This window comes from Ambystoma mexicanum, chromosome 7p (genome assembly GCF_040938575.1).
Source record: "Ambystoma mexicanum isolate Mex_15411 chromosome 7p, UKY_AmexF1_1, whole genome shotgun sequence".
Lineage (NCBI taxonomy): Eukaryota > Metazoa > Chordata > Amphibia > Caudata > Ambystomatidae > Ambystoma > Ambystoma mexicanum.
This window is the reverse complement of record NC_090939.1, coordinates 647461170-647481091: the sequence shown is the minus strand read 5'-3', so window position 1 is coordinate 647481091 and position 19922 is coordinate 647461170. Positions and strand designations below refer to the sequence as shown.

Here is a 19922-nt window from a genome sequence, read left to right as displayed (position 1 = left end):
TTGTGCTTGGGATGGATCGGCACATGAAAATAAGCGTCCTTGAGGTCTAGAGACACCAACCAGTCCTGAAGTTGAAGTGCCTGGAGGACTTGAGAAAGAGTAACCATCTTGAACTTGTCCTTCCGAAGGAGCTTGTTCAAACCGCGCAAGTCCATGATAGGTCTCAATCCCCCGTCTTTCTTCAAAATCAAAAAATAAGGGTAATACTATCCCTTGTTCCTCTCCTCTTCAGGCACCAGTTCTATGGCGCCCTTCTCCAGCAGGGATTGCATTTCCTGCGCAAAGAGCAGATCCGGACTCTTCAAAGAGAGATTCCCTGGTGGATTGTTGTGAGGCCTCTGCCGGAAAGGAAGACAGTAGCCATGGGCTATAATCTCCAGAACCCACACATCTGAAGTAATGGTACTCCACTCTAAGATGCTGTGCCAGCCTTCCCTCAACCGGCGAAGCATGGGCCTCATGACTGAGCTGAAGCGGCTGTGGCAGTGCATGAGGGCAAAGAGGCAACTGCTTGTGCGGCCTTGGCACCTCGAGTACCTTGTTTTCCACCTCTGGCACTCCTTCGGTTGCCCCTTTGACTTGCAGCTCCTCTCGCTCTACTAAAGGATGAGTAATAACGAAAGGAACCTCCTCTCCATTGCTGTCCGCGAGGACAAAAAGGCGGAGGTTGGCGGACTGCAGTGCCCAACGACTTCGCTGCAGCTTTCGAGGTCTGCAACCTCTCAAGACTCTCGTCAGCCTTGCTGCCAAAAAGATGATCACCATCAAAGGGCATGTTGAGGAGCCGGCTTTGCACATCCGGAGCAAAACACGACTTCCGCAACCACGCAAACCTGCGCATTACGGTGCTCGCTGCCATGGACCGGCTGACGCAATCAACCAAGTCCATACCGGACTGAACGGATTCACACATGGCGTCCTTGCCATCCTGCACGATAGCAAGGAAAACATCCCGTTCCTCTCCTTTGGGGATATGATCAGCCGATAAGGAAATGCAGTTCCACACAGAGTGCGTGAAACGAGACAAGTCACAAAAGGAGTTGGCAGCCTGAAGCGCCATACCCCCAGAAGAAAATACCTTCTTCGCCCAGCCGTCAAAACAACGTTTGTCGTCCCTATCAGGAGGGATGGTAGGATATGACGCCTGCTTTGCGGGGGCCGTAGCCACCTGCACCACCAAACTCTCCGGAGTAGGGTGCGTTGTCAAGTAGCAGGGGTCGCTACTGGCTGGGCGATATTTCTTCGGCAAGGACTTGCTCACTGCCGGGAGACTCTCCGGAGAAGTCCAAGCCGCAGCCACTCTTCGCTGCAAGGCCATATGGAATGGCAGCACCGGGTCAGTTGGAGGACCTCGGTCCAAGATATCAGTCAGGTCATCCTGCTGAAAATCCCCAGGGGGGGCAGACCAACCCAGGTATTCAGTCACCCTCGGCACGAGGCATCGATAGGAAGATTCGGCATGCGTGCCAGGCTCCGGCCTACCAAACTCCACCTCCGGAGAGGTGTCAAGAACACTGGCATCGTGCAGTGACTGACGCAGGTCCTCAAATTGACTGTGACCAGAAACAATGTCATCAGGAACCTGTGCAGGAACCTCACCTTCCTCAGACCCCTCCTCCACCTCAGAAATATGATCCAGAGGCTGGTAAGAGGGTACAGAAAAAGGCAGAAAGACATGTTAAGCCTTAGCCATCGCCTTTCTGGGGGGTGCCACCGTGCCACGGGGTACCTCCGACAAAGCTGCCTCGAAAGGCGTTGAGGGCGTCGACGGAATGGGCGTCGACATTGAGCGTGGTGCCGACAGCTTCGACGGTGTCGACACAGGCCTCGATGGCAGAGCCCCGAGCGTGTCTCTCGACAGTCTGGGCGCTGATGACGTTGACGACTTCCTAGGAGGCGGGACCTCGAGAGAATCCGTCGACAACCTAAGTGCCGCCGGCGTCGATGTCTTCTTCGAAGACTTCACAGAGTCACGCTGTCTCGATGGTGTCGAGGACCGGGACCTGGAACGGGCATGCCTAGAGTGACCATCCTTGTCCGACCGGGACCTCGAAGGCGCCCGGTGGTCGCAACGAATGCTCGAGCCCAAAGGCGGACAAGCAGTGTCTCTAGCGCGGCCTCGACCGGCATCCTCAAACGGCGCGGCCGGACCGGAGCCCTGCGATTGAAAAATTGCCAACATCTCCTTTTGGAACGAATCCCATTCCTCAGGAGTGGAATGCTTGTTGGGACAAGCTACCCGCCGACCTGTGACGGCGCTTCCTGGAGTGCCTCGAAGAGGCAGAGGAATGGCGGGACCGACTCCCAGATCGAGAACTCCCGGACTCACGACGACGATGCGGAGAGTCGCCCCTCGAATCGTCTGTCGAAAGACCAGTGGAACGCGACTGCCGGGGCTTGGCCACCTTACCGACCTGCAGCTTCTTCTTACGCTCCTGCAAGGCCTTCGAAGTGAGCGATTGGCAGTCGACATAGTTGTCTGTATCCTGGTCCTCCCCGACGCACCAGAGGCAAGCATTGTGCGTATCCGTCAGGGACATCTTGGACCCGCATAGCTGACACTTCTTAAACCCGGACCGCGGGGTGGAAGAAGCCGAAGACATCATATTCGATAGCAATGAAGCAACAGGTTCGAAGAACCGAAAGAACAGGAATCAGTAGAATCGAGGCGTGCCGAGATCTCCGAAGCGAACACGTTCATGGAAGAAACTGAACTGAGGCTACGGGCGTCGTGCGTCTTACTTATAACATCCGGTGGCGTCGGCTCGACGGAGGCCCTCGAGGACAGCGTATCGACGCAGGACACAAAGATTTTCGATAGCAGCACAGCTGTGGTGATTACTGTCATAGATATGGAATACGTCAGAGGACCCAATCCCCTTGAAATTTTGAATTTACTGTTTGTGACCTTTGAAAATCATAATATTACAGTGACTAATTGGAATTTGGAAACCTCACATCCTTAACAAGTCAATGATTTTAAGAAAAATGTTCAACAAATGTCATCTTGATGGATGCACTTAATTTTGAAGCGATTGCAAACATGGGAAAAAAAAAGTCAAAAAGGGACACTCAAAACAAGAAATCTAGCATTTTCTATATTGTGATCCTTGGAAATCAAAATAATTAGAATTTGAATCGGCTAATACAGTGAAGTCAAATTTCCTTAAGCAATGAATGTCCTGTATTAATTTTTTCGCCCATTTATGCATTTGGAAATAAAAATGGAGGCCGTCATTTAAATAAAGAAAAATTATGGCCTCAGCGAAATAAGTGGACAAGTGCTTCATTTTTCAATCAACACGTTTTATGTCAAAAAGTGGCTAAAATGGCTGCCTTCACTGAATCAAAAGTCCTTCTTTACTTTCAGTGTATTCTTTCGTGCACTAAATAAGGCAGCCTCAATGCTTCCTCACGTTCCACAATTTGACCAATATAAGCTGAAACTAGAAAATTACACCCTAGATCATCAGTGAACGAGTAGTTGGTGCGCGCATAACCAAAAGTATTGTTTGCTTTAAGCAACAGGCGAGAAAGTTGGGGCACTTACGCTGTAAACTAGCTTTACACACACTTTGCCTAAATGTCCTCCCTCTCCTTTTTTTGGAAAATATTTTTTTTAATTTCCTTTCAGCCATTAAACTGTAAACATTGGCATGGTAACACGTCTGCACAACAAATTAAATAAGTTATAAAAAAACAAATATATGAAAATGCAGTTTGAAAAAGATACAGGCTGCTCTTACTAGGGTAATTGATAGATTTTCTTTTTTAAACAAAATCACGTACGTTAATTACAATATATAGATTTGTTCTAATTAACATTATACATTTTCAAGTTTTTTAAAATAAAAATCAGATAAACAAAGGGATTGGAAACAAAAAGGCCTAGAGAAAAACCCACATGATTTAAAGCCACCAAGATTGTACAGTTTTGGACTCTCAAAATTAGGAATGCTAAAACAGCTATTGATATGTGATTGAAAGAGTTTGGATATTACCTAGATTATAGATGCAATTAGGTAATGATAACAAATCCCATGTCCAGTAAATTTAACTATGCCGCAAATAAAAATAACACTTTTTACATAATATAACAAGAATTGGTACAAACTTTGATTATGGTTCAATATCTAAAGGCCTCATAAAATCTTCATAAATCATTTCTTCACTAACTATTCAATTGTTACATGGACACCACAATGAATAATAATTTGGTTATATACGAATTGATCGTTTTACAACTGCTCGAATGACAATTGACCTTTTCACAATTGACCGAATTGTGAAGGTCAATTGTACCATATATGTGGGGGGAAACCCCCCACAACCCCCAACCCAACGCCAAACCCCCCAAAACCCATATAATAAATATATATATATATATATATATATTTTCGGACAATTGTGAAAAGGTCAATTGTGACCCTTTAAATTCGGTCAATTGTTCATTCGAACAATTGTAAACGACCAATTTGGGTAAAACCAATAATTTTAGGGGTCAGTTTGCTCATTTGCTAAGCTTCAGAAATAAATAACATGAGGTAGGTCAGAATCAGGATGACATCAAGACATGGTTTAGACCTTTCATTTTGATAGGTTCAAACAGTCTTTACCTATTAACTTAACCCTGCCTATGAAAGAAAGCTAGAAAAGGTGCTTGCCAGAATTCCACAAGCTCAACAATTCTCGGTCCAGAATTCTATTCTAACCTATCGGTGTCCCTATTCCCCAAAAAGAAAACATCAAAATACATGCGAGGGGATGGCTGCTGGCCACTGACCCCCCAAACCTATCCCACTCTGTAAACACCTTTGGCCATAGTTCCAGTTCATAAAATATAGCTCCTGGGAACTGAGAAGGTTTCTAGGAATTCTAGTCCAAGTCTCACTATGTCTGCTGACTTTTTCCTAGGAGTCTTGGATTGCCCCTTAGATCCTGATCTGGTAGTTACTGCAGTGAATTGCTCCAGTGGTAAAGGAGTGATCTCTGTCATCATCTCCTGAGATAACCCTCGCAGGGTTTTCTCTCTTGCAGGTTTTGTGAGCTCCTGTAACCTTTTACTAGGTGGTCTGGGGGTATGTGACAACTCCAAGAGCTTTCAGGTCATTACCCAACAGAACCCTACCTGGCACTTCACATTGTACACCGACAGGTATTTTTACAGCCATGTCATTACACTGGATGAGAACTGGTAACATCTGCACAGGCCCTTCAGCTAACTTGGTGAGGCATTTGGGTGCCTTAGCAACATCCTCTGCCTTGAAAAATGATTCATCCACCACAGTTATGCTAGCCCCAGTGTCTCTAATGGCAGGAGTCTCCTGACCATTTACCTGGACTCTGTCTTTATAATACTCTTTAGTATTATCTGGGATAGAATTATACACATCTAAATTCTGTTGTTCCCACAACCCCAGAGAGACTAAAGAAACACTGGCTGAGACTCCAATGGGTTCATCAGCCAGCAGTAGAAAGTTTCCACTTGCCATTGGGACTTCCTCTTCTGGAGCGAAGGCTAAGGAGGCAAGTTGGATCCCTGAAGGTTTACCCTTGCATCTGGGATCTCCTTTCACATGGTCAGTAGAGCCACAAACAAAGCATTTACCAAATGCCTTCTGGAATGGAGGCTTGTTCTGACCTCCCTCTTGTTTGGCACCAGAGGAGACACTATTCTGCTGTGGTTTCCCTGGTGGCTTACCCTTCTGGTTTTGTTTGGGGCCCTCTTTGGAATTTGCAGTATTAGAATTCTCTTTGAAGTCCTTTTTAGGCTGTTTCCCCTCATCCTTTTTCTGAGTTACCCCAGAATCCTTGTGAGTGGCCCTGTTGGCAACCCACAAGTCAGCAGCCTTAGGTAGTTTTCGGGAATCTAATTCCTTTGAATCAGCCATGTCCTGTCTGAGCTCAGGAGAGCAGGCATCATAAAAAGATTCTTCATACCTTCATAAGTGTTCACTTTGTAACCCTTAATCCATCCCTCTAAGTTTTTCAGCCCTTCACTCACCCAGGTAGCCCAAGGGGTACCATCATGCTTTTTGAGGGTTCTAAACCTCTTAAGATACTGGGAAGGGGTCTTCCCAAACCTAGCTATCGGAGCTAGTTTCACACATTCATACTCTTTCCTATCCTCCTCCCCCAACTCCATTACCACATCAGTTGCAACAGGGGGAAGCCTAGAGAACAACCAGGTGAGTAAGTCATTTCCTGTGATGTTCTGGAGCCCATGATTATATTCAAACAGAGACAACCAATCCAACACATCCAGATTCGGCTCATACATACCAACCAATTCTTTAGGCATCCGGGGTCTTTTAGGACTGGAACTTCTAGAGGAGCCAGAGAGAGAAGCATTTTCGACAGATAATTTCTTCATTTCTAGCTCATGCTTGAGCTCCATTTCCCTTAGCCTTAGTTCTTGATTCATTTCCTGATGTCTCTGTTCAGCCAGAGTATTCAGTCTCTTGAACTCTAGTTCAAGTTTCATTTTCTCTAATTCTAGATATTGAGGACTAAGTGTGGGACTTGGCAAAGGCCCAGTAGGTACAGCAGGTAGAGCAGACAGAGGCCTGGGGGGACAGTCACAGCAGCCTCACCCTCCTCTTCTGACTCTTCCTCAAGATTATCAACATTTTGATCAATATCAATTTCTATACTGTTATCTACATTTTCTGGCATGGTAGGTTCCTCAGACCCATCATCCAGACTTTGGTTAGCTAACAACCTTTCTATTAATTCCATTTTCTTGCCTTTAGTCAGGAGGTTCTTATGCTTACATAATACTCTTAAACAATCAGCAGTTTTTGTAGCAAGGGACTCTTGACTATAAGTTTCCATAGTTGACATGTTAGAAAGATTACTTTTTCAGTGTTAAGCTTTGTGGTTAGTTGTACTAAGGTATCCTAAAGCACTCTAAGTCTATACTCAATACAAATCCCACCGCTGTACACCAGTGTTAGGCAGAAACCTGTGCAGTTCCCTTAGGGACCACTGCAAAAGATTTAAGACTACAGGTGTTGGCAGTAAACCCACTTGGTAGCAGTCTGCATCGCCCAGATTTACCTGGTAGCTGTGGCTGAGCAGTCAGACTTCCCTCAAGAAGAGTTGTGCAAAGTATACACAATAGGAACTCATATACAATACAAGCAAACACTGACCAGAGCTTTGGTATCAAAGTATATAATTATTTATTTAAAAACACACAGTTTGAAACACTCCAGCACTCTTATTGTAAAATATTCTAAACACAATTACTATTGTAATATATACACCCCTGTTTCCTTATCAGATAAGTCACTGTAAAACACCACTTATTTTCATACAGAGGTGAGCGCTTAACTAGATTGCACTCCAATAAGTTTGTGAGAAAGAGAGGGAAACAGACAGAATATGGAAAGGTACACCACTCTAAGGTTCAGGAACACTGTTAGCAAGGCAGAAGAGCAAAAGTCACTGGTGAGCCAAAGTCCAAAGGCTGGGCCCACTCTTAGAGAGAGCAGAGCACAAATGCGCCCAAGATCACACAGTTACACTAGGCTTAGAAAGTCTTGCAGAGGGTTCAAAAAGAGTTTAGAAAGGCTTTAGGAAAGTTTAGCCAGGGTGTCCCAGGCTAACCCAGGTTCGAAAGCCAGGGGCTAAATCTACCCCGTACAGTCGGTAGCAAGGGAAGCCAGGCGGGACACGGTACCTTAAATGGGAAGGATCCTCCAGCGGTGGCAGTTGTTCCTGGTAGTGGGTGCAAGTTGCGTCGTCGTCCAGAGGAAGAGAAGATCTCGACTTGGAGGAAAGATGAAGGTCGTTGCACTACCAGGGCAGAAACCAGCCGCGGAGTTTTCCGGTTAAAGGTGGTACCTTTGTTTCGCGGTCGTGGTAAAACGTGGTATCCCGGTTGCCGGGGTGCTTGGCACGGGCAAGGCGGCCACGAGGTACGTCGGGAAAGCGAAAAGACGGTGAAACTGGTCATCCCCACCAGTCAAAGGAAGAAGACTCTCCGGCGGGAGATCTCCTCTGTCGTTGGGAAAAGTGGTGAGGCAGTCCAGCAGGGCTCCACCGGTAGTGGTGTCGTGGCAGGTCGGCTCAGCTTCTCCCTCGTCGGATTCTTAGGTCCTGTGGCGACTTCTGAAGTTCCAGTCCCCAAAGCCCTGCTTTTATGCAGCAAACCCCCATTCACTCAGCCTAGCTGTCACTCAAACATGCTAAGTGGTTGCGCCAATCAGGATGGTGTGCGACTTGAGTTGACTACGCAACTCAGTCCAGGGTGCCTAAATTTCCCTCCACCCCTCCTAAGTACCCCAGACAGAGTGGCACCACTTTGGAGGGCTTCTGTGGAGAAGCCCGCCAAAAAGTGGAACAAAGGGCTCGACTTGGGTTGGAGTCAGAAAAGAGAACACAAATGCCATTTTAGAATCAAGTTTTGGCAAAAAATACCAACCGGAGAATTATTAATTAAATAAACCGGCGGTATGTTCGAGGCTACCGTAAATACTTAAATAAAGGTAGTAGCCTAAAACAATGGGAAATCCCATAGGAAAATATTCGCGGTTGAAAATAAAAAGTAGCATCCACTGCCACCAGCCAAATCTCGATCAGGGGGGACGGAGACGTGCCCCCTCGACTAACAGACCCTGGGGCAATTAAATTGCCCCAGCCAGTACGTCCACAATATGATGGTTTGTACTGGTTCTGTTCAGAATTTAAGACTAGTAAAGTCAATGGCGACTTTACATGCCCTGGGAGACAGTAGTCAGTCCCAGGGTATGGAGTCTATATTGGGGGGGTCACTGTGACACCCCTGTGTTACTGCACGGAGGGTGCTGTGTAACACACATCACAAAACACATGAAGCCCTATAGAGTAAAAGACCCCATAGCCCATTAAACACATCTAGATTCAAAGAAACACACTCAAATCATGCCCAAGAGTGAGGGTAAAAGAGTCTCACTCTTGGCAGGAGAAAAAAAATAAACCCCAAAAATCCAGCAAAGCTGCTGGCGGACTCACTAGGTTAGGAAATTCAGCTTAAACAGAGAATTCTCCCTAACAGTGCGATGCTCTGCGGAAGGGGTGTTGCGTTGGGTTGGTTCTTCGCTTAAAGAAGGGAAGTTTATGCAACTTTTCAGCTGTACTTTACTTCTGTTTGCCCAGGTTCCACTTCTTCAGGTTCGTAGCATCCCGGTGGGTGCAGTCACTTATGCATCCTTTTAGCTGCGTTCAGCACCTGCTGCGAGAGGCTCCCATTTCTAGTTCTCACAGATTTCCAGGCTGGGCAGAGTCGTTTATGTAACTTTTCAATGGGGCTCCGTGTTGGCCATCAGAGGGCCCCCCTGCTTGGTTCTTGCAGCCTCTCGGGACTGCTCCTGCCTGCCTGCCTACTGCTGCATCTCGCTGGTCTCTGGGGAGAGTCCACGGTCAGGCCACTGATACCGGCATTCTTGCTCTCTCGCCAGCCACATCTCCTTGGTCCAGGGTGCTACCGTTAAATTCTGTTGGGTCTGCAGGAACTCCTCCGTGATATGTTGGCTGCAGTATGCTCCTCCAGTGGGCTGGTTTAATCCTCTCTCCAGGAGATGGGGTAAATGCAATGTCAAAAGACAAGTCAGCCCTTACAAAAGGATGTGTATGGTTACTGAAAACCCTAGCCCCTAGATTTCCTGCAAGGGAGTTAGTAGCTGGGTGGAGAAGAGGCACGGTGACATATCCTTCTCTGGGTCCCGGTCTCCTCCAGAGGGACCCTCCCCCTTACACTACCCCCTATGGGATGTTAAGTGTAGCAGGCTCACCTCCCTAGTCCAAAGGGGGGTGGCTCCCCCCTGGGGAGTGGCGACTATATTGCCTGGAATCGCCACACATGTTGTATGGCAGAAATTATATTGCATATTTTTCTTTCTCAAATACATTTTTGGTTGTATTATAATGTTCTTTGTTTTTGGATTAATTAAAAAACTAAGCCTTAAAGCACCAAGGTTGAAATCCTGGCCACTTGTCACTCATTATGCTAACATTCCCCCTTCAATGTTTATGTATGAATACTGTGCCACATAAAAAAGTACTTTTAAATGCTTTCTTTACATTGTTTTCATCTTAATAAATGTGTAAACATGGTAATGATCTAATTTTCGGTTTCAATCGAAGGGCACAGGACAATATCCTTCCCAAAAATTAATACGCAATTACTGTATCTCCAAGGATTAGGCATTTCAATTATTATGCATTTTATGCTATTACATATACTGCTATGCTGCACAGATTCCATATACTTGTATGCGCTTACCAAATGTGCAAAAAAAAAAAAAAAGGATATTGTACCGTATAGAAAAATACAAGCAATACAGCAAAATGCCAATTGTTATCTAAACCCCACTTATGAAATGCCAAAATAGTAATTTTTTCACAATCAGGGCATGTAACAAGCTATTAAAATATATCCAACAAGTGATGAAAATCCATACCTGAAAGACTCGTGGCCAGGTGTGTCAATAATCAGCATTCCTGGTATCTTCACTTTCTCTCTGTCAAACTAAAATATTGCAATAACTATGTTACAAGGCTCATTTTTTAGCTAAGCTAAAACACAATTTCCAAGCAAAAATTGCACATAGTAAAACCCCATTTAATTTTCATCTATTAATAAGCTATAGTACAAAATATGAGCGTCTTCCGTTCAAACCAGAGCAGGTCAAAAAATCTGTGTCATATTTCATCACTTTTTAGAAAAAGCAATTTTAGAAATTGACATAATGAATGACACTTGGCATTAATTGCTTGCACTTGTAGTATCTAGCTTTTCCTTTTGCATGCTGTCTCTCTGCAAATGCATTCATTTTAAAAATTTGGAAAAACATTACTTACAGTCTTCACCATCTTTGCCTGTTCAAAAATAGCATCCAGTGGTACATTGGTGGCGCCAATTTGTTGCGTTATTCCACCAGCTTCACCATCTTGCACATGAGTATGCCGCAGCTATGTAAAAGGTCAGACAAACAGGGAAAGGATGTTAACCAACAGAGACATTTGGATATTTTGGGATGAGGAGATGTGGTGCACAGTTACTGCAAGATTGGTACAATTAGTTCATATCATTTGTACTAAGGGGTAATATGTACCCAGCTGAAATCGTTCAAAAAACCCATTGACAACCTTGCATTCTTAAAACAATCAAAGCATTCAAATACCAATATTTTGTAGCGGAAAACAGAAAAAGTCATTGGTTAGCGCCAAGGTAAGCAGGACTTTGCACCCAATACAAACCCAGTGGGTTGGGAATGGTTCAAGTGTTAGAATTATCTCAGGCCTCTGAACCTCTAGAAAGTAAAACATTGCCCCAGGCGACAGCCAATCGCTGCGGAAGACGTGACTCACTGTTGTGGTCATCGTGCCGGGTAGGGAGCTTGACGAGGATCACCACCGGTTGTCTCCAGGCTCCTCTAGAGACCTTGGACAGTTGGGGAGGCAGCTAAGTTTGGGACCACGATGAAGGATAGACCCTCGTTGACGAATGGGGGGATGGATTTCTAGCATTGATCCGGGTAGGGATACAAGGCACTCGCAAACTCAGCGGCAGGACTTTTGGCTTCCAGCAGGTTTTTCTTGTTGTGGAGGGCAGTGTTAGGGCGAATTCTCATAAATGTGCAAATTCCCTTCGCCTTAGAGACCCCCAGCAACTTTGCTGGATTTTTGAGGACTTGATTTTTTATACCTGGAAAGAGTGAGCCTTCTTTCCCCACTCTCGCGTGTATTTTGATGTGTTTTACTCTTGCGTTCTTTGATTATGGGGTTTTGGATAACTCCACAGGCATCATCTTTTTATGACTGTTACACAGCACCCTCAGTGCAGTGACACAGGGAAGCTTTTTAGGCTTTCTCAAGGTTTAAATACCTTGTCTGGGATAAACTACTGTTTCACAGAGAATGTAAAGTTTAATTGACTTTACTAGTCTTTTTAAATTCCTAGACCCAGCACACACTATCTTACAATAGAGTGCTGGAGGTGTTACCTAGTATCCCCGATGTCTAGAAACTCATGTAGCAGTCCCCTGCTACCCCTTCCTATCGAAATGGCTGGTGACAGTGGTTTTACAACAAACTACCATGATTTTTCCCGACCGCTAACACTGGCAGCTAAAAATCGCGGGAGCCATGTTTTTCAAGATGGCACCTAAGTCCCCTTGTTAGAACAGGTACTGGTCGTCTTTTTTTCACCATTTCCTTTTGGAAAGTTCCTTCTAGAGTTTGTCTCTGCGTGCCGAACCAGGTTTGGTCCCTTTGTTTCTATGCCTTTGGCGGGCTTCAGGACTGAAGACCGCCTCTGGCGCCCGAGTGTCTGGGGTGGGCAGGAAGTGAGGGAGGTACCCGTAACTCCCTGTGCTTAGTCTCTTAGGAGACTCAAATGCACTCTGGCGTGATTGGCTGGCTGACTGTACTGCAAGGACAGACACCCTGCTGGGTGAGTGGAAGCTAGGCTGGAATGAATGGGAGAAAACTGTTTAAAAGGTGAGTCTCTTGGCTTGGAAGGCAGAGTCAACCATTGGAACGAAAGAACCCAAGACAAGCTGGAAGAGGACGGCTGCTGCAAATACTGGACCGTTGGTTTGCCCGGTGGAGCCCTGCTGCAAGAACGAATCGCCACGTTCACCTCGACAGAGAAGCACAGAGAAGCACTTCAAGGACTACTTCTTCCTTTGAGTTGGTAGGACCAATCAACTCGTAAGCAACCTCAACGCCATTGTCGGAGCTGGTTAGGATTAACCAGGGAGAAGGACACCAGCTTGTGTGCTTGAAGAACAGCTACCGGAATGGAAGAATTGCCAGTTTGCCAGCTTTGTGACCAGTCCCTGTGCTGTGCAGGAGTCCCCCGGCGTCCTCCCTCTTATCCCACGACTGAGGCTCAGGAGCAGCGAGATCTGCAGGAGCTGCCAGGAACAGAAGTCTTCAGCTGCATCTTTTTCTTTAATATAAGGTATTGTGAAAACCCGACAGAGAACTTACCTCTCTTTGCAAAAGTTCATGGAACTTAAAGTGTTTCACCCAGAAACCTTGAGTTTAAGTGTCTATCTGAATACTTTTAATTGTAGACCTCTGTGTATCATCCTTACAAGCTCACAATCCCTCTTGAGATAAGCCTGGCATACTTGTACCAAAGGTTGGTTTTGCTTACACCTGTGGTCATAGTTGTGTGTAGTGGTCCCAGAGGGTACTGCATGCAAACTCTGCATAACAGGCAGCACAGCAGATTTCCAGTGTTGCAGCAGAGCCTTGGGGATGCCAACGAACAGTTCCAGCCGTTGGGCCAGGCAGAAATCCTTGCAACAGACCAGCTGGATACAGGATTTTCAGAGAAAATGCAAAGATGCACAGCCCAATGACTGAAAACAGGCGATGGACTTGGAGTAGGGCAGGTGATTAGTTGGCCTGACCAGTCAAAGGGAGATATTCACCTCACAGAGGTATTCCCTTGTTCAGCAGAAGGCCAAGTTTCACGTCACAGTGGTATTGGCTGAGCCAATATCGGTTTCTGCAGCAGTCCTCTGGCTTCCCTCAGTTATTTTCTGTGGGCCTTCACAGCTCCAGTGGACAGCTTGGTTTCTGGCTCCAGCTCCTCTTCGGAATTTGGGGTGGGAGCATTCCAAGTCCTAAAATAAGGACACTAGCAACATTCAAACTTGAGGTGGATGTCCAATTGTGGACCGCTAGCCTCCCAGAACACGCCCAGCAACATCGAAGCCCATGGAGCAATGTGCATTAGGGGCAGATAGCCCCTCTCCCCACTTGCTGCCAGTTCACACACATGGGAAAGTCTGTCCCCCAGACGACTATGGAGGTAGTAGTAACAGCAGGGAAAATAAGTAAAACATCCCTAAGGCCTATAACATTTCTCCAGAGTCATTTGGACCGCTTAGGATATTATTTTAAAACTTATAAACAAGTACATATATTGATACATTACAGTCATCGAGAGTATGAAACAATTGTAAAACATAGCCAATGGCTGAAAGAATCAATAAGACATTTGAGAACCATTACCGCCCTTCTACATTTCAGAGGAAAACCTACACATTGTTACCAGATGCAGTTACAGCATCTAAAGTGCATTCACCATAACAAAAATAAAGGGGGAGAACTTTAAGAATAGATATACAATCACAGCTAAATTCTAAAATGATGATTCTTGGCACAGGAAAATGTCCAAGGGCAGAATCACTTTTAGAAAATTTCCAGAGCAGGTTCACAATTCCACTGGATAAAGGGTCATCCGCTTTAGTGTAGCAAGTCTGTTTGACCCCACAGGTATGGATGCTGCAAAGAGTAATCATGCGGAAGGAAAGAGGAGACCTGAAGGAAGTGTTCCAGAGATCGGAAGATGGGCCCAGAGTCCAAGAGGAAGAAGTAGCAGAACAGTAGGACCCCCCAATAGTGTTTTATGGGAATTAAACTAAAGACCTACCTCCAGGGAATCTCTACCGAAAGACCAGAAAGTACACAAGGGCGAGTATCTCGAATAATCTGGCACCCCAGGTCGCAAATATACTCAGATCGGATGTTTTGCGAAAGATGCTGCTCCAGCAATACGAAACAACCCAGTGACTAACCATCTCTTTTTTTACAGGTGGGGTTTCATGATTCACTTCTCAGGAAATTACACTCTATGCCAGCGACCCAGGAAAGAAACAAAGGCTCTTCTCTGAACCTCCATCTTCAAGCCTGCATCAGAGAATTTGGTCAGGAGGTCCCCAGAAAGAAGAATTTGGTCAGGAGGTCCCCAGAAAGAAGTAGGAACCTCTGAAAACGGCTCCATTCAGCTCCATGAACAAAGATCAAGGCAGCAAAGCAGCAAACAATCCCAGGATGTGGAGAGTGGCTGGAGGCACCGTTGGACGTCCCGAATTAAAGAACTGGCAGGGTGCTGAAGTACCAAGACCCCTCTGGGCACCAGTGATGACCCACAGCCAAGCAGATGATCCTGCCAGTAAATGGCAGGATGTGACAGTAAACGGCCCAGAAAAGGTTTTGTAGTTGCAAGCTCAACCCAGCAGATGTGGAGAGTCACCAGGAGTCTTTAGGGAGCATAGACCAGACCTCTCCAGTGGCACAAACACCCAAACCTGAATATGCCAACTCCACTACAAATTTTGCCAAGTGATTGCTCAAATAAATTGCAAAAATGTCAGGATGCGCACAAAGTTTTGCAAATCGTCGGACCTGCCACCTCCAAATTGCAGTAACAAAACAGGAAGAGGTGGTGGGGCAGGGCAAAGCATAAACACCCTTGCACAAACGTGCTGGACAAAACCAGCCAGCCAATCACTCAAAGGGTTTGGGGGCAAAGGATTAGATGCCCAATCATTAGGGTTGGTCACTGGAACTGCCACTTAGCCAAAGCCTGCCACACAGGAAGACAGAGGGCTGATCAAGGGACCTATAATGTCCTAAACCAGTTGAGACCAATATGGAGGTTGCCACTGTGGGCTCACAAAGAGCCCACATGGTCAGAAGAACAAGTTACTTCTTACCTGGTAACGTTCTTTCGATGGGATGTTCCTCCGACGTATTCCTTATCTTAGATAATTTGTCTCCCACTTGCAGGCCTCAGAAAGGTTTTCTCTGTAGAGGGCGCTGCGCTTCGACGTCTGCCGATTTGGTGTCCCTCGACAACCACCGTATCGGCGCCAACGTCACCATGCCCATAAATAGCCACGCGCGGCGTCCGTTGCTCAGTTCCGTTTTGTAGCATAAGATAAGTCTTGCATGAATTGGCTATTGACCTTGAAGGAGCGTGAGCTGCAACCACAAGGGAAGTATTACTGCAGGGATGGATGTGAGGGGCGAAAAGGAATACGTCGGAGGAACATCCCATCGAAAGAACGTTACCAGGTAAGAAGTAACTTGTTCTTCGAAGGGATTGTGTCCTCCGACGTATTCCTTATCTTTGATAGACTCCCATAGCAGTGTCATGTAATTGGAGGTGGGAGTAAGAAGGTCATGCATCCCTTTTAGGAATGGACCGAATGTAATACAGCTTTGCCAAATCTGGTCTCTTGACTAGTGGAGGAATCCAAGTTGTAAAATCTTGTGAATGTATGTGCGGACGACCGTGTGGCAGCCGCACATATGTCTCGGACCGGTACCCCTCTTTGGAGGGCCGAAGAGGCTGCGATACCCCTGGTTGAATGAGCCTTAAAATTCTGAGGGGCTCTTTCCTTGTCAGTTTGTAACATTCCAGAATGGCCAAAATAATCCACCTGGAAATGGTCTGTTTTGTTATGGGTAGTCCCAAATTGTGACCCGAGTAGCCTACAAACAGTTGGTCTGCTTGCCTAATCCTAGCCAGTCTGCTGATGTAAAAGCTAAGAGCTCGCCTTGGGTCCAGCCTATGCAGCCTTTCTTCCTCTTTCCCCGGATGGGGAGGAGGGTAGAACGAAGGTAAGGTAATTTTCTGAGTGATGTGAAATTCAGAAACCACCTTTAGGAGGAAATTAGGCTTCACCTGTAGGACAACTGTGTCCTTATGGAAAATAGTATGGGGGGGGTTTACAAGATAGAGCTTGTAATTCGCTCACCCTCCTAGCAGATGTTAGTGCTACTAATAGGACAGTTTTAAGAGTGAGAAATCTCAGCGAACAAGAGTGGGGTGGTTCGAAGGGAGTACCCATTAGGAAATTTAAGACTAAATTTAAGTCCCATAAGGGAACTTGGAATGGTCTTGGAGGATAGACATTAGTTAAACCCTTGAGAAATTGAATTACTAAGGGTAGTTTGAAATACGAAGGTTACACCGCAGTGCGCTTGAAGATTGATAGCGCCGCGAGATAGCCTTTTATTGCTGAAGGCCTGAGTTTGCCAAGTAGAGTAGAAACGATAACACTGTTGGTGTACCGCATGAAAAAGGGTCGATATTGTTCTCTCTACACCAGCTGCAAAATTTGTTCCAACGGCAGCGGTATAAAGACTTTGTTGCTGGCCTTCTGGCCGAAAGCAACACCTCCGTGACATCATAAGGGAGGTCCCAATCCTTGTACCTCAACCTTTCAGAAGCCAAGCGTGAAGGTTGAGGGTTCTGATGTCTGGATGGAGAACCTGACCTCCCTTCTGTGAGAGAAGATTCTCTGAGTGGAAGACGGATTGGAGGGCAGATGGACATATCCAGAAGGTCCGGGTACCACATTCTCCTGGCCCAGTCCAGGGCAATTAGGATCATGGTTTTCTAGAATTTTCTCAACCTCCTGATCATTTGAGGAATAACAGGGACTGGTGGAAACTCCCAGTCCACTACGAACGCGTCCCCTAGAGCTCCTCTCGGGGGAAATTCCCTTGAACAGAACAGATTGCACTTCCTGTTGGTACTGGTGATGAACAGATCCACCTGAGGGATTCCCCAAAGGGCGAAGATCTCTTGAAAGACTTCCTGAGCTAGCTCCCACTCGTGGGAGACAGTGCTCTGCCTGCTCAAAGCGTCTGCTGTCAAGTTCTTCTCTCCAGCTAGGTGAACTGCCGATAGAGAGATTCCTTCCTGAATTGCCCAAAACCAGAGCTGCATTGCCTCTCTGCACAGTGGCAGTGACCCTATGCCTCCTCTTTTGTTGAGGTAGTGCATGGCCACCGTGTTGTCCGTCATTATCAGGACATTTCTCCCCTGTACCGATGGCAGGAAAGCTTTCAGCGCTAGTCTGATCGCTCTCAGCTCTAACAGGTTGATGGGTAGTCTGGACTTCGATGGAGACCAACGACCGCTGATGGTCAAGTCGTTGGCATGGGCTCCCCACCCCGTGAGTGAGGCATCTGTGACTACTGTTATCTCCGGCCATGGTTGCCAAAACAGTTCTCCTTTCAAGATATTCTCTGGATAGGCCCACCATTGAAGGTCGTGGGCTACCTTGTCCAGAATCCGGGGGGAGATCTGTCATTCTTCCGGAGTATTGTGACCACTGGGTTCTTAGTGCCCACTGGAGAGATCTCATTCTCAGGCGAGCCTCTGGCACAAGGAAGATGCAGGATGCCATGAGGCCTAGCAATCTCAAAAAGTCGAAGGCTGGGAGATGGGCATTTTGAAACTTGTTGACCATCTGCAGAATATCTTGAGCCCTCACCTCTGGTGGCGAGGCTTTTCCCAGGGACGTGTCCAGGACCGCCCCGATGAACTGGAGTCTCTGTGATGGTATCATCTGTTACATCTTTAAATTGAGGGAGAAGCCCAGTTTGTGAAGGAAGTGGCAGACAATCTAGCTGGATCAGAGCTTGTTCCGAAGATACAGCTCTGATCAGCCAATCGTCCAGGTAGGGGTAGACGTGGATCCCTTCCCTCCTTAGACTTGCAGCCACTACCGACATTAGCTTGGTGAAGACCCTCGGGCGGAGGTCAGCCGAAATGGCAGAACTCGAAATTGATAATGAGACATGCCAATTGCGAACCTCAGGTATTTCCTGTGTTTGAGATGGATTGGCACATGGAAATAAGCATCCTGGAGGTCCAGAGATAACAGCCAGTCCTGGATCTGGAGGGCCTGAAGGATCTGAGAGAGAGTTACCATCTTGAAATTGTCCTTCGTGAGGAACTTCTTCAATTCTCGTAAGTCCAAGATAGGTCTCAGTCCTCCATCCTTCTTCGGTATGAGAAAGTAGGGGGGAGTACCAGCCCTTGTTTCTCTCCGCTACAGGTACCGGTTCTATGGCACCTTTCTCTAGCAGGTCTACAATTTCCTGCAAGAGGAGCGGATCTGGAATTTTAGAGCGCTGTGCCCCAGTGGATGACTCTGAGGGATGTGTAGAAAGGGTAGGCAGTAACCTTCGGCAACTGTCTCCAATGCCCAAGCATCTGACGTAATAGCCTGCCATTCCGTCAGATGGTGAGTTAACCTGCCCCCTACAGGTGTTTTGTGTGGAAAGACCTCAGAGTGGTTTGGGGGCGGCTGATGCAGATGCCGAGGGTGAGGCACCTGCTGCTGCTGCGGCCTTAGTACTTTTGACCCGTCCACCTCGGGTGGATCTCCTTTGGCCTCTTTGAGCCGGATGTCCTCTGCCTTTCCCGAATGCGGAATAATAGCGAAAGGACTTTCCTCCCCCAGAGGTTCCTGAAGGGCGAAAAGGAGTTTGGCGGATTGCAGCTCCTAAAGATTTTGCTGCCGCTTTAGATGTTTGCAACTTTTCCAGACTGTCATCAGTCTTTTTACCGAATAAAGAAGAGCCGTCAAAGGGCATATTCAAAAGTATGGCCTGTACATCTGGAGCAAAGCCAGACTTTCGTAACCACGCATGCCTGCGGATTGTAGTACTTGCCGCCATGGCCCTACTGATACTGTCAGCGGAATCGATGCCAGTTTGTAGAAATTCACACATGGCATTTTTGCCATCTTTAATGATGTTAAGGAAGGCTTCCCTTTCATCTTCTTCCGGTATGCAGTCAGCCGCTGATGAAGCACACTCCCACAGTGTGAGACTGATCCTGGCGAGTGTACAAGTGGCGTTGATGGATTTCAACGCCATACTACAAGCAGAAAATACTTTTTTGCCATAGAATCGTACCTTTTGTCATCCCTGTCCTGTGGAACAGTAGGGTAAGCGGATCTGCTGCTTGATGAAGTTGCCGCTTGAACCACCAGGCTCTCTGGAATCTGGCATTTTGATAAATCTTCAGGGGCAGCCGCAGCTACCCTATACTTGGCTGACAATTTTGTATTGACTGCATGGATAACCTCGGGAGTTTCCCAATTTGATGACATTTTCCTTTGTAAAGCTGTATGGAAAGGGACCACAGGATCCTCCTTTGGACCTTTATCTAGTATGTCTGTAATGTCATCCTGTTGAAAAACAGGTGAAGGCGCAGACCAACCCATGAATTCAATAATTCTTGCCATCAGGGTTCTATAGGGGGTTTTGGCATGTTCCCCTGGGTCTGGTTTGACAAATTCCACTTCTGGGGAAGTGTCCAATCCACT

The 19922-nt window shown here is 46.6% G+C and overlaps 1 protein-coding gene across 1 annotated transcript in view; it reads right to left on the bottom strand.

Moving 5' to 3' along the window:
• EIF5B (eukaryotic translation initiation factor 5B) overlaps positions 1 to 19922 on the bottom strand; it is a 1211079-nt gene that overhangs the window by 443411 nt on the left and 747746 nt on the right. The window contains exons 12-13 of the mRNA XM_069636688.1: positions 10846 to 10956; positions 10446 to 10513 (exon numbers count right to left, since the gene is read on the bottom strand). Coding sequence (XP_069492789.1) covers positions 10446 to 10513; positions 10846 to 10956 — 179 coding nt within the window. The remainder of the gene's footprint in view (positions 1 to 10445; positions 10514 to 10845; positions 10957 to 19922) is intronic.